The sequence below is a fragment of the Cuculus canorus genome, chromosome 5 (genome assembly GCF_017976375.1).
Source record: "Cuculus canorus isolate bCucCan1 chromosome 5, bCucCan1.pri, whole genome shotgun sequence".
In the NCBI taxonomy this organism is placed as follows: domain Eukaryota; kingdom Metazoa; phylum Chordata; class Aves; order Cuculiformes; family Cuculidae; genus Cuculus; species Cuculus canorus.
The window spans coordinates 2,596,511-2,609,866 of record NC_071405.1 but is presented as its reverse complement, the minus strand read 5'-3'; the positions used below and the strand labels follow the sequence as shown (position 1 = coordinate 2,609,866).

At 53.6% G+C, this 13,356-nt stretch overlaps 1 protein-coding gene across 1 annotated transcript in view; it reads left to right on the top strand.

The window, feature by feature from the left end:
- The first annotated feature begins 788 nt into the window (after positions 1-788).
- SOS2 (SOS Ras/Rho guanine nucleotide exchange factor 2) overlaps positions 789-13,356 on the top strand; it is a 65,174-nt gene continuing 52,606 nt past the window's right edge. The window contains exon 1 of the mRNA XM_054067168.1: positions 789-987. Coding sequence (XP_053923143.1) covers positions 898-987 — 90 coding nt within the window. The 5' untranslated portion in view covers positions 789-897. The remainder of the gene's footprint in view (positions 988-13,356) is intronic.

Below are 13,356 nucleotides of genomic sequence, written 5' to 3'. Positions count from 1 at the left end.
GTGCTGGGGGGGGGGGGGGGGGGGGGGCAGCGAGCGGCGCAGGCGGGACCGGTAGCAGCGTCTGCTCCTAGCGCTCCGTGCAACCCCCACCCCCCGCCTCTTCCCCCCCACCGGTTCCCTCCCGGCGCTCCGGGCACCACCCCCAGCTTCCTCCGCGCTGGGTAACCCCAGCTCGCTACCCTGCGTGTTGTCCCCCAGCTCCCTTGCAGCTCCCTGTGCAACCTCCAGCTCCCTCCTAGCCGTGCTCTCACCCCTCTGTGCAATTCCCTGCTCTTCCCCCCAGCTCCCTGCGCACCCCCACCTGCCTCTAACCCTTGCTCCCACCTCTGTGTGCACCCCCCTGAGCTGTGTCGCACCTCCCTGTGCACGCCCCCCCGCTTCGTCCCAGCCCTGCTCGCACCCCTCTGCGCACCCTCTGCAACCCCACCAACACCCCGGGTACCTCCCAGCTCCCTCCCACCTCCCCGGGCACCCTCCCAGTTCCCCCCAGCTCCCCGTGCGTTGCCTTTGCACCCTCCGCAGCTGCCCGTGCACTCCCCGTGCACCCCCCCGCCCCCAGCTCCCTGCCAGCTCCCCGTGCACCCCCCCCAGCTCCCTGTGCACCCTCCCCCAGCTCCCTGCCAGCTCCCCGTGCACCCCCCCCAGCTCCCTGTGCACCCTCCCCCAGCTCCCTGCCAGCTCCCCGTGCAACCCCCCAGCTCCCTGCCAGCTCCCCGTGCACCCCCCAGCTCCCCGTGCACCCCCCCAGCTCGGCCCCAGCTCCCTGCCAGCTCCCCGTGCACCCCCCCAGCTCGGCCCCAGCTCCCCGTGCACCCCCAGCTTCCCCCCGCCATGCCCCGGGTGCCGTAGCGGGCGGGGAGCGGCCCCGATGCGGAGCAGCCCCCGCCGCTGGGCGCCATGCAGCCGCCGCCGCCGCCGCCCTATGAGTTCTTCGGCGAGGAGAACGGACCGAAATGGCGGGGGCTCTTCGTGCCCGCCCTGCGCAAGGTCAGCGGCCGCCGGGGCCGAGGGAGGGCGGGCGGCACCTGCCCCGCGGGGACCGGGGATCGGGGGGGGGCTGCGGCGGGACAGCCGCCCCTCCTGTCCCCCTCCTCCCCACCTCCTGTCCCCTCCAGTCTCCCCCGGCCCCCCTTTTCCTCTCTTGTCTCCTCCAGTCTCCCCCGTCTCGCCCCCCCTTTTCCCCCTCCAGTCCCCGCTGTACTCCCCCCATTCCCTCCTATCTCCTCCTGTCCCCCTTCCTTTAAATCTTGTGCTCTCCAATCCCTTTCTTGTCCTCCCTCTTCCCCCCCTCCTGTCCCTTCCAGTCTCCCCCGTCCCTGTGTTGTCCCCCTCGTTCCCTTCTATCTTCTCTTTTCTCCCTCCTTTCCTCTCTTGTCCTCCCCAGTCTCTCTCTTGTCCTCCCCCTGTCACCCTCTTCTCCTCCTTTCCCCTTCTAGTCCCCTCCAGTCTCCCCTTGTCCCCTCCCCTCTCCCTTCTATCTCCTCCTGTCCCCTCCTTTCCATCTCTTGTCCCCTCCAGTCCCTTTCTTGGCCTCTTTTTCCCCTCTTGTCCTCCTCTTTTTCTCATCTCCCCTTGTCCCTATCTTGTCTTTCCTGTTCCCTATCTTCTCCTGTCCCCCTTCTTTCCATCTCTTGGTCCCTCCAGTTCCCCATTTGTCCCTCTCTTGGTCCCCCATCCCCACTTGTCCCGCCCTTTCCCTTCCATCTCCTCCTGTCCTCCTTCTTGTACCCCTTCCGTCCCCATCTTGTCCCCTTCTCCCCCCCCATTCAGTCCCTCCTCCTATCCCATCTCGTCCCCTCCTGTCCTCACCTCTGTCTTGTCCTCTCCTCTCCCTCTGAGCCCCCGCCCAGTCCCCTCTGGTTCAATCCAGTCCCCCTTCAGTCCTCCACATGTTCCTTCCAGTCCCTTCCACTCCATCCTTGTCCTCTCCAGTTCCCTCCTGTCCCCTCGCGTCCCCCTGCCCAGGTGCGAGGTGTCCCCTGACACTCCACGGCTCTGGCACTGCCACTGTAGGGGATGAGAGCAGCGTGGGGCATGGACTTGGCTGTGGGTCCTCTTGTCACGGGGGCTGGTGGCTCTGGGGGGCTGGTGGCCCTCCTGTCACAGGGGCTGGTGGCTCTGGGGGGCTGGTGGCCCTCCTGTCACAGGGGCTGGTGGCTCTGGGGGGCTGGTGGCCCTCCTGTCACAGGGGCTGGTGGCCCTGGGGGGCTGGTGGCCCTCCTGTCACAGGGGCTGGTGGCTCTGGGGGGCTGGTGGCCCTCCTGTCACAGGGGCTGGTGGCCCTGGGGGACTCCTGACTCTGCTGTCACGGGCTGATGGCCCTGGGGGACTTGTGGCCCTTCTGTCACAGGGGCTGATGGCCCTGGGGGGCTGGTGGCCCTCCTGTCACAGGGGCTGGTGGCCCTGGGGAGCTGGTGGCCCTGGGGGGCTGGTGGCCCTCCAGTCACAGGGGCTGGTGGCCCAGGGGGGCTGCTGGCCCTCCTGTCACAGGGGTCCGCCAGCCCTCCTGTCACGGGGGCTGCTGTTCGCCCTGGGGGGCTGGTGGCCCTCCTGTCACAGGGGCTGCTGGCCGTGGGGAGCTGGTGGCCCCCCTGTCACAGGGGCTGCTGGCTGTGGGGAGCTGGTGGCCCTCTTGTCACAGGGGCTGCTGGCCGTGGGGGGCTGGTGGCCCTCCTGTCACAGGGGCTGCTGGCCGTGGGGAGCTGGTGGCCCTCCTGTCACAGGGGCTGCTGGCTGTGGGGAGCTGGTGGCCCTCTTGTCACAGGGGCTGCTGGCTGTGGGGAGCTGGTGGCCCTCTTGTCACAGGGGCTGGTGGCCGTGGGGAGCTGGTGGCCCTCCTGTCACAGGGGCTACTGGCCGTGGGGAGCTGGTGGCCCTCCTGTCACAGGGGCTGCTGGCCGTGGGGAGCTGGTGGCCCCCCTGTCACAGGGGCTGCTGGCCGTGGGGAGCTGGTGGCCCTCCTGTCACAGGGGCTGGTGGCCGTGGGGGGCTGGTGGCCCTCCTGTCACAGGGGCTGGTGGCCGTGGGGGGCTGGTGGCCCTCCTGTCACAGGGGCTGCTGGCCGTGGGGAGCTGGTGGCCCCCCTGTCACGGGGGCTGGTGGCCCTCCTGTCACAGGGGCTGGTGGCCGTGGGGGGCTGGTGGCCCTCCAGTCACAGGGGCTGCTGCTGGCTCCTTCTGTTGCAGGCGCTGCTGAGACTCATGTCCTGGGGGCTGCTGACCCTCATGTTCAGGGACTGCTTCTCCCGCTTCCCTCTTCCACCAGCGCTTGCCAGAAGTCCCGTCCTTGTCTTCCTCATCGGCCTCTGGCTCTGCGGCTGATGATACCGTTACCGATTGTGTCTGAGGCAAACTGTGGAAGGGCATCCTCGCAGCCCTTCCTCACAGCATCTCCCCAGACATCTCCTCCCTGCCGTGTCCTGAGCCGGACTCCAGCTGACTGCCCAGCTGTGGAGCTCCGGACACGCTGGCGGTGGTGACAGCAGCCATCTATGAAAGGGTGAATAGCTCTGGTGTGGGGCAGAAGTCACCCTATGTTCCTCAAAAAGCAAGAGAAGCGAGTGCCCGCTGCATAATTGAGATAAAATTTGTGGGGAAACCGCTCAGTTTGTCACGAGGGAGGAATTTATCTTTTTTGCGATGCGTTTGGCGTAGCGAAGTGGTCCCCAGCCCGTCACTTGGGGGTCGGACACCCGCGATAGTGGAGGCAGTGGGTTAAAATAGAGGCTGGTGGGACATGTTGTCCTGCGGTTTGTTGCCCTTCCTGGTGGATTATCGCAGGTTGAGGACCATTACGTCGTTCTTAACTTCTTAAGAGCTGTCTGATCTGGGTCGGGGGTGCTGGGCGGTGCTGTGACACAAGTAACGCAGACGCTCACATGAGTAGTGGTTTGCCTTTTGTTCCAAGAATAGATTTAGTGATGGTGTGGGGTAATGATTCTCTTTTTTTCTTATTGTTTAAAAGAAAATATCTGCATTTGTCTTGGGTCTCTCGTGTCACGTGTACTAAAAGCTGCCAAAGGCAGCTAAGTGGTCTTGTGGCTGCCGTAAAAACCACTAATCGCCTGTCTGAAGAGTCCTGGGTTTTCTACTCCTTACTCTTCAGTCTCCTCCTCCTCATGGTGTTGCTTTCCACTCTGTCTGGGGAAGCTCGAAGGATGCCGTGCTGCTCTTCTCCCCGTCACCGGAGTTTGGCAGGTACCATCCCCTAACAACACCCAGCATCCACCCAAACGTGAGGTGGGGATGTGCTGGTTTGACCCAAAGCATTCCCGTAAAACCTTAACAGTGTTTTCATCATTCTCCGTACAAATAATGCAAGAGGATATGGATTGATGCTGCTGTTACCAATTATAGAATCATGGAATGGTTTGGATTGGAAGGGACCTTAAAGCCCATCCAGTCCCACCCCCTGCCATGGGCAGGGACACCTCCCACTGGATCAGGGGCTCCAAGCCCCATCCAACCTGGCCTGGAACCCCTCCAGGGATGGGGCAGCCACCACTGCTCTGGGCAACCTGGGCCAGGGCCTCCCCACCCTCACAGGGAAACATTTCTTCCAAACGTCTGATCTAAATCCCTCCTCTTTCAGCTTAAAACCACCAATTCTTACTGTTTGTGCATTAGGCTTCGGTGAAGAGAAACGGAGCAGGACCTTTGGCTTTCTAAACCAGAGGAAATAAAGTCTTGATGCCAGTGACTGCTTGTAAAAATTTGTAGTTGCTCGTAGCCAAGTTTTTCCTGGGAAAGTTTCTTGCCTGCAGTACCCACCTTGCAGCACAAAGTAAGCCCTCTGTAACCTGTTTCTGTTCGGAACGTGTGGTATCAGGGAGTCGGAACAAAACTCTACCGTGTCCCAGTCGCCACTGTCAGGCTCTTAGAATCATAGAATCATTTGGTTGGAAAAGACCTTTGACATCATCGAGCCCAACCGTACCGGTCCACTACTAAACCACATCCCTGAGCACCTCATCTCCCTGTCTTTCAAAGCCCTCCAGGACAGAAGTGGAGCTGGATAAGGAGCTAATGCAGTTCTCTGACAGCAGGGAGTGTTTCCTTGCTGCTTCAGCTGCTTTGAAGAGCTCCGGGCTCTTTCATTGTGCATTCAGCAAGTTGAAGGTCATGTTTTTTAATCAAAACACTTCTAAACCCTTGTGTTTACTTGAATTCTGTGCAGTTGGCACTTGACAAATCGTGAGGGGGGGAAAAAAAGGTAGAATACATCAGTTCTTACTTTAATGTGTAAAAAAAGGGTGGGAATCTGTCTTTGGAACGATATTCTGTATGCATTTGGAAGCATAGAATGGTTTGTGTTGGAAGGGACCTTAAAGCCCATCCAGTTCCACCCCCTGCCATGGGCAGGGACACCTCCCACTGGATCAGGTTGCTCGGAGCCCCATCCAACCTGGCCTTGCAGCATCGCACATCCTTAGATTAGTAAAGAGTGCTAAATCCTAACATTGTCAGTCTTTTCCGGGAAAAAATCAAAGCTGAACTGAGATTAATACAGATTTTTTTTCAAAGAGTTCTTTCTAATATTTAAATCACCATCTCCTTAGCATTGGCACCTTGGGATCGCGTAAGTTGACTGTTTTAAAGTAGTTTCATTGCCCCTCTTCCAGCTGGTAAATCGACAGGCATATCCTGACTCTGGAACATGGTATTTCTTCTGTTGCTGTGCTGGAAGCCTGCGGAGTAGGCAGTGAACAGAATGGAACTCGTTATAAAGTCCTGTTGAAGTAAATGAGTTGGAAGACAGCACAGGTTTTTATCTGGTTCCTGAGTTATGGTTACTTGAGCTGCTCTTTGCCGTGAGTAAACTGCTTCAAACAGCCTACGACCTAAGCTTTGTAGACGCATTTAATCCGGGCGCTGACTTCAGTTCGTAGTGGATCACCGTGTCTCCCTGAATAACCCTTGCAGCACGCGGGCAGCTGTTCCAGCAGGGATCACACGCGCTTCGCACGCCCTGCTGGTGGGGCTGGGTGGGCTCAGTCCTCGGGATGTCCATCCTGGCAGCATCCTGGGTGCTGGGCTGCTCCTTGCCACGGCTGGCCAAGCCTTTGCCGACGGAACCAGGACCCTCCGTGGGTGCTGGGTTGGAAGGCAGTGCTGGGAGCCCGCTCTCTCCCCTCTTCCCATTTCTCTGGGTGTCTGCTATTTGGATTTGTTTGGATTTCAGCTGTCCCTGGCCCCACTGACCTTTGGGGGAAAAGGTGGCATTATGAAAGCTGTTTCTAAAGCTGGCATCTGGGTTTTGTAACTGGGTTTCCTCGCACAGGTCTGGTGCCAAAGCTTGGTTTTGCTGACTGTCAGCTTTCTTCCCAATGAGACTTTCCAGGACTGGATTGATTTTGCATGTTGCTGTTGGTGCTGTGATGTTGTGTCTGTTAATCTTAGGGTCACAGGAATTGTGCATGGATCTTGGTGGCAGCAGTCACATAATCATAGAATCACCAGGTTGGAAAGGACCCACTGGATCATCGAGTCCAACCATTCCTAACACTCCCTAAACCATGTCCCTCAGCACTTCATCCACCGTTCCTTAAACACCTCCAGGGAAGGCGACTCCACCCCCTCCCTGGGCAGCTGTTCCAGTGCCCGATGACTCTTTCTGTGAAGAATTTTTTTCTGATATCCAACCTGACCCTCCCCTGACGGAGCTTCAGGCCATTCCCTCTTGTCCTGTCCCCTGTCCCTTGGGAGAAGAGCCCAGCTCCCTCCTCTCCACAACCTCCTTTCAGGTAGTTGTAGAGAGTAATAAGGTCTCCCCTCAGCCTCCTCTTCTCCAGGCTGAACAACCCCAGCTCTCTCAGCCGCTCCTCGTCAGACGTTCTCCAGCCCCTCACCAGCTTTGTTGCTCTTCTCTGGACACGCTCCAGAGCCTCAACATCCTTCTTGTGGTGAGGGGTCCAGAACTGAACACAGTATTCGAGGTGCGGTCTCACCAGTGCCGAGTACAGAGGGAGAATCCCCTCCCTGGCCCTGCTGGTGACCCCATTTCTGATACAAGCCAAGATGCCGTTGGCCTTCTTAGCCCCCTGGGCACACTGCTGGCTCATGTTCAGTCAAGTGTCCCTCCCACCGCAGGTCCTAGTTTTCACGCACCAGGCGTACGTGGTGGAAAAGCTTTTTCAGATTTAGAACTGAAAGCATCGCTAATGTCAGACATCATCCACTGCTGCCTGGAGTGAGCCTCTATCCCAGTGACTTGGAAGAGGTTTTCAAAATGAAACGAGTGACTCCGCAGAACTAGTGTGTGGTTTTGAAACTGAAACTGGTGTGTAATGGGTTGTTGGGCACGTAAGTATGGATTTGTCAAGCAGAGGCTGCCCAGGGAGGTGGTTGAGTCACCATCTCTGGAAGGGTTCAAAAGACGCGTAGATGTCGTACTTGGGGACGTGGTCTGGTGGCGGACTCAGCAGGGCAAGAGCGATGATTTGACTCAATGATCTTAAAGGTCTTTTCCAACCAAAACCATTCTATGAGTCTATTAATTGTCCTTAAAATATGGTTTTGTGTTCATAGCACGCATAACAATTTGTGTTCGCTCTTACGAATGCCCTGGCAAATTAAAAATGTATTTCTGTAAACAAGAGCTGTGTGTTCTGTTGCTTTGTTGTTTGATTGTTCCAAATTAAATTCCCAAGCATCTCTCAGGTATTCTTGTTTTGGTTTTCCTTGTTTTTTTAAAGAGGGATGCTGTCAGACAGGTAACACTGACAACTCCTGTAGGCACCACACATCCGTGTCGTCATCGCTCTGTACGCTGTTTGCATTTCCTAAACTAATTCTGCCATGCTCTGGACCACACATTGGATTTCTGGAGCATGACTAAAGGGTTTATTCGTAGGAAATACTGCTTACAGAAATATAAAAGACCGTTCTGAGGATGGTTTTGAAGTTTTAAGTTAATTCAGTGTTTCTCTATAATTCAAAACATGTACAGCGATGCATGTGGGGTCCTGGTGGATGGAGGGGTCAGTGCAGGTGCTGCGCCGCTCTCCTCGCTGCTCTGCCAAGGGCAGCTCCATGGCAGGATCAGGCCCCTCAGGTCAGAGTGATTTAATGCCTTACAGTGTCATTAATATTTAATGCATTCTAATTTCATTAGCATACATTATCATTGAATGCATTATAATTCCCACTCTAAAGATGCTTGTTTTGATGGTTTAAAATAGCAGTGATACTTAATTTTGAAGTCTGTTGGGTGATTTATCATTGAATAAATACGTTTGTTTGAGCTCTGAAGCCAGAACCCTTGCAGATTTGCAGTTGCTGGAAATCCGAACGTCCCTCTGCAGTTCGGCGTGGAAGAATGGGTGGTCAGGGAAGTGCAAGTGAGCTGTTGTTACCTCTGAAGTACAAAACCATACAAGTTTGAAGCACAGCTCCAGTGGCTGCGTTGCAAAGCCGTGCTCACGATGGAGAGATGGTTGAGGTCGTTAAAGTGGAACATGGCCATGAGGGGTTGAGTTGGCTTAAAGATTTGACAGGCTGACCAGTTGGAGAAGGAGACTCAGTGACCTGCTGGCTGCTGTGGCTCCCTTCGCTCCTGTCCCAGTGGTCGTTGTGTCCCTTGGTCCAATGGAGAGCCGGGCACCGTGTCCCTCATTTTCCTTCTCTCCTCTCCACCACCCCTCTGGCTGCCATGGTGTTTGACCTCTCTCCGCCTCTTTGCACAGTGCAGCATGATGGGATCTCCTCGGGAGAAGTTAGCCAGTCTGTTATTTGCTTTTATAATTACCTCCTAGAATCATGGAATGGTTTGGGTTGGAAGAGACCTTAAAGCCCATCCAGATGAGATGTCTGCTGCCATTCCTTGTGTTCAGTGGGTCAGTCATGTCAGAAAACATACAGAGGACATCTTTCTCGCGTGTGCAGGTTCTTCATTCTCCTGATTCTTCCCCCGATTCTTTAATGCAGTTTTTACCTGAATGAGCGGATCCTCTTAGGAAAGGTGTGATGTGAAAATTAGGAGAGGAGCCTGCGGGGACTGGGTCTGGACCCCTCAGAAGAGCCCATGGGCACCAGGTCCGGTGCCCAGAGGAGCCCTTGGCTCTGGGAAGCAATGTCTTGAAGAGCTGGGGAAGAAGTGGAAGCTGTCACATTAAAGTGAGATGTGTGCACAGCGATCGAGGCACTGAACGTGGTGTTTTCCTTCCATATCACAGGGCAGAGGCTGTGCCTGGCTCATTCAGGGTTTATCTCGGCTTAAACAGCATTTTATATGGATGGATGAAATCCAAATACGTAATTTTCCATCCATTTTTAAGATTAAAGTATGCGTGTTTCTGTACATATAAACACACATGCTTTGGTTTCTCCTTGACTCTCTCCAAGGCCACGGTCAGCTGGAGAAAGGAGATGTTGTATGTTTGGGTGGAGAAGCAGAGACCGTGAAGATGTTGAGAGAAACAAAATCCGCAGCATAGATGAGAGCAGATAGGGAAGTGAGGCAGGGAGGAGTCAATGGGAAATGCTGCGGGCAGGCGGCTCTTGGGGAAGCCCATCGATGCCACCATGGGCAGCAGCCCGATGCGACTCCCATCCCTTACACCACCTGCCAGCGGGGTATTGCTTACAGCTTAGCGTAGAAGAGATGGAAAGGATGGTGCTCTACCTTTCATTTACAGTGTGCATCGGCTCAGTAGCGGTTGTGCCGTTATCAGTGTTGGTTTTCTGTCTACGTTGAGGACACTTGGCAGCAGACCTCAGGACCGACACTGTTTCAGAATGCAGTTCCCTATCTGCACCACCCGTCATCAGTCGCCTTTAATTCGTCCTCCCTCGACTAGAAGATATTAGAGGAGAACAGTAGTCAAACAGCTAGAGATGGAGAAGGCTCCTGAGGAGGGGCTCTGTGTCAAGGAGCGCAGGGATAGGGCGTAGGGGATCAATTTTAAGCTGACAGAGGGGAGATTGAGATGAGATTTTGGGAAGAAATGTTTTGCTGTGAGGGTGGGGAGGCTCTGGCCCAGGTTGCCCAGAGCAGTGGTGGCTGCCCCATCCCTGGAGGGGTTCAGGGCCAGCTTGGATGGGGCTTGGAGCATCCTTGATCCAATGCAGGATGTCCCCTTCTAACCCAAACCATTCTGTGATTCCCAGTGCAGCGGTGCTGTGAGGGGACTCTTCCATCACCCCACTGCGCAGCCAATTCCCAGCAATCGGGGTGATCCACACCCAAGATGCATTTCCCACCTCAGTTATGGGAATACTTAATTGTGCAAACCATAGAATCACCAGGTTGGAAAGGACCCACTGGATCATCGAGTCCAACCGTTCCTAACACTCCCTTAAACCATGTCCCTGAGCACCATGCAGCAAATGTTTTGAATTGCAGCGAAAAACTAAAATACTCCACGTAGATAAACTCTGAACTTCTGTTTTGCTTGAGAGACTACTTCACACTCCACCTCTGTCAGTGTTTGTTAGTCTGATTTCGGAAAGACGGGCTGTCTAGAAATTGTTATAGGAAATTGAATTAGAAATCAGTGCAGTTATATTTGGAAAGTCGACAGTGTGTTTTTATGTGGGATATCTCCTCAAGTATTTAAGTCAGGTGCGGCTTTGAGCAACCTCATCTAGGGGGACGTGTCCATGCCCATGGGAGGGAGTGGCACTGGATGATCTTTAGGGTCCCTTCCAACCCAAACTGCTCTGTGACTCTATTTAAATCTCTTTCTAAAGCGTTTTGGTATAATTATGCTTGGCAATTGGGAATGTTGGTGCTATCACCCTTCATTGAAGAAGGCCTTGAAGTTACTGCATTTGGTTCCCCTCTTCCTCTGCAGCATCAGTGAGATGAGAAACGTCCTTGGAGCAGAGCTTTTGTGTTTCTCCTGGGCAATGTTCTCTTTAGGTTGGGTATTTATTCCTTCTTATCTTATCTCTTGTACAGCCAGACATTTGTCGGATTCATTTTTTCCTCCTTCCTGGCTTTCTCCATCGCGGTCGGGTGCCGGCCTGGTGCTGCTTTCTGTGTCAGGGATGTGTTTTCATCACCTTGAACACAGTGTATGGAAACCCTACAAGGCAAGACCATAACCAGCCAGTGGCAGTTAATCTTTATGTTCTAATAATTTCTCTTGCTCCAAAATTCCTGTGCTTTGTTCCTTGAGTAAATAAAGAGCCTTGCAAAGCTTCGTTTGTCCACTGACACAGTGTAACTGTGTTTTTACCAAGGAAGTAAAATACAAGTAATTTTAAGTTGAAATCAGTGGAAAAAGGGGAATGAGTAGTTGTTGTTACCGGCAGATTAGAGATGTAGCGTGCACTTTCTTAAGCCATCGTGTTCCCATTGGAAGCTCAGATGGGTTATGTTATCACACTAATAGATTTTCATAGAATCACGGCATGGTTTGGGTGGAAGGAACCTCAAAGCCCATCCAGTTACACCCCCGGCCATGGGCAGGGACACCTCCCACTGGATCAGGGGCTCCAAGCCCCATCCAACCTGGCCTGGAACCCCTCCAGGGATGGGACATTCATGACTTTTCTGGGCAACCTGGGCCAGAGCCTCACTAACCTCAGAATAAACAATTTTGTCCTTATATCCAGTCTAAATCTCCCATCCCTTAGTTTAAAACTGTTACTTATTGTCCTGTCACAACAGGCACGTGGTGGCATTTTTTAACTTAGAAACTTCTCACTCTGAAATCTCAGCTTATATTGGAATTTTGTGTTCTGAAACTGTAGTTGTCTTGAAAATGAGTAGGGAAGTGGGATATTTCAGGAATACAGATTCATATGTTTGGTGTAAGCTTTGCAGGGACTCGATGTGCGTGGCGTGGGTTTGGGGTTTTTCTGTTGTTTTATGTATGAACAGTCTGTTGCTTTGCTTGTGTGCTTCAAGCAGAGTGACTGGAGCTTTCTGAGTGTGTTTTTACTACTAGAATACTTGTATTATGTAAAAATCTATTTAGGCAGATTATCCAAGCTGCTGGTTTGTCTCAGTGGTACAGATTAAAGAGAAGTTACTTGCAGTTTTGACTCTCCTTAGCTTGTTATTGCTTCAGGTACAACCTTTAAACCGTTGTTTCTATACTCAGGACACCTGAATTTCCCCAAGTCCAGATGTTATTGAGATTCAGACTTGACGCCAGATCTCCTGTGGTTCACAATTAAGCCGGCCATTGTATTAGTTCTAAAAAGACCAACTTGTTTGTAGTCCTTATACTGTTTTATCTCCTTGAGAAGTTTTCATCCTCATCTTTTCTTAACAGGCTTCTTCCCAGGGGCCTGGTAAGGACCACGAACATCTCACTGAGAAGGAATTTGGAGCTTGACTTCATCTCTGCAGCTGCTTGTTTGCTCTAGAAGCTTGTTTGCTGCTTGTTTGCTCACCAGCAACGAAGCTGGTGAGGGGCTGGAGAACAAGTCTGACGAGGAGCGGCTGAGAGAGCTGGGGGTGTTCAGCCTGGAGAAGAGGAGGCTGAGGGGAGACCTTATTACTCTCTACAACTGCCTGAAAGGAGGTTGTGGAGAGGAGGGAGCTGGGCTCTTCTCCCAAGTGACAGGGGACAGAACAAGAGGGAATGGCCTGAAGCTCTGCCAGGGGAGGGTCAGGTTGGATATCAGAAAAAAATTCTTCACAGAAAGAGTCATTGGGCACTGGAACAGCTGCCCAGGGAGGGGGTCGAGTCGCCTTCCCTGGAGGTGTTTAAGGAACGGGTGGATGAAGTGCTGAGGGACATGGTTTAGGGAGTGTTAGGAATGGTTGGACTCGATGATCCAATGGGTCCTTTCCAACCTGGGGATTCTGTGATTTGCGGTGTGGTGCAGGACCTGACTCTTGGAAGAAACTGAGGGGAAGATCTCAGTTTGCCTTTGAGGGGTATTTCAGTCTCCTCTTGAGCCACTGCTTGTACAGAGGCGATTGCACTCTCAGAGAGCCCTTCCCCATCTGCTGAGGGCTGCAGAGGCCCCTGTGAAGCTGCCACTGGGTTTTCATCAAATACACACGTGTTGGAGGGCTGGAAGAGTATGGAGCAGTAGAGACGAGGAGTGAGGGAAGGAGCGGTTTAGGAACACTCATCTAAAATAAAAGTTCATCTCCCAGGAGGGCCTCAAGACATATCTAAATGCCACACTTATGGGACATGTACTTGTTATTTCATTTCTATTCCTTGGGACAATGTGTGAAAGAATAACCCTGCGTGTGAATGACGTGGTGAAAAATAGTCCTGCTGATCTGGATCTCCCTCTTCAGTGACTGCGAGCGCTCTGCTTGGGTAGTGTGAGAGAGAAAATAGGTAAAGAAATCTGTTTTCTCTGACACCTTCTGCTCAGAGTTCTTGCAGCAGAACCCTTGCGGGTTAGTGCAACACGTGTGGGTTGAAGCGTTTTGACCCTGAAA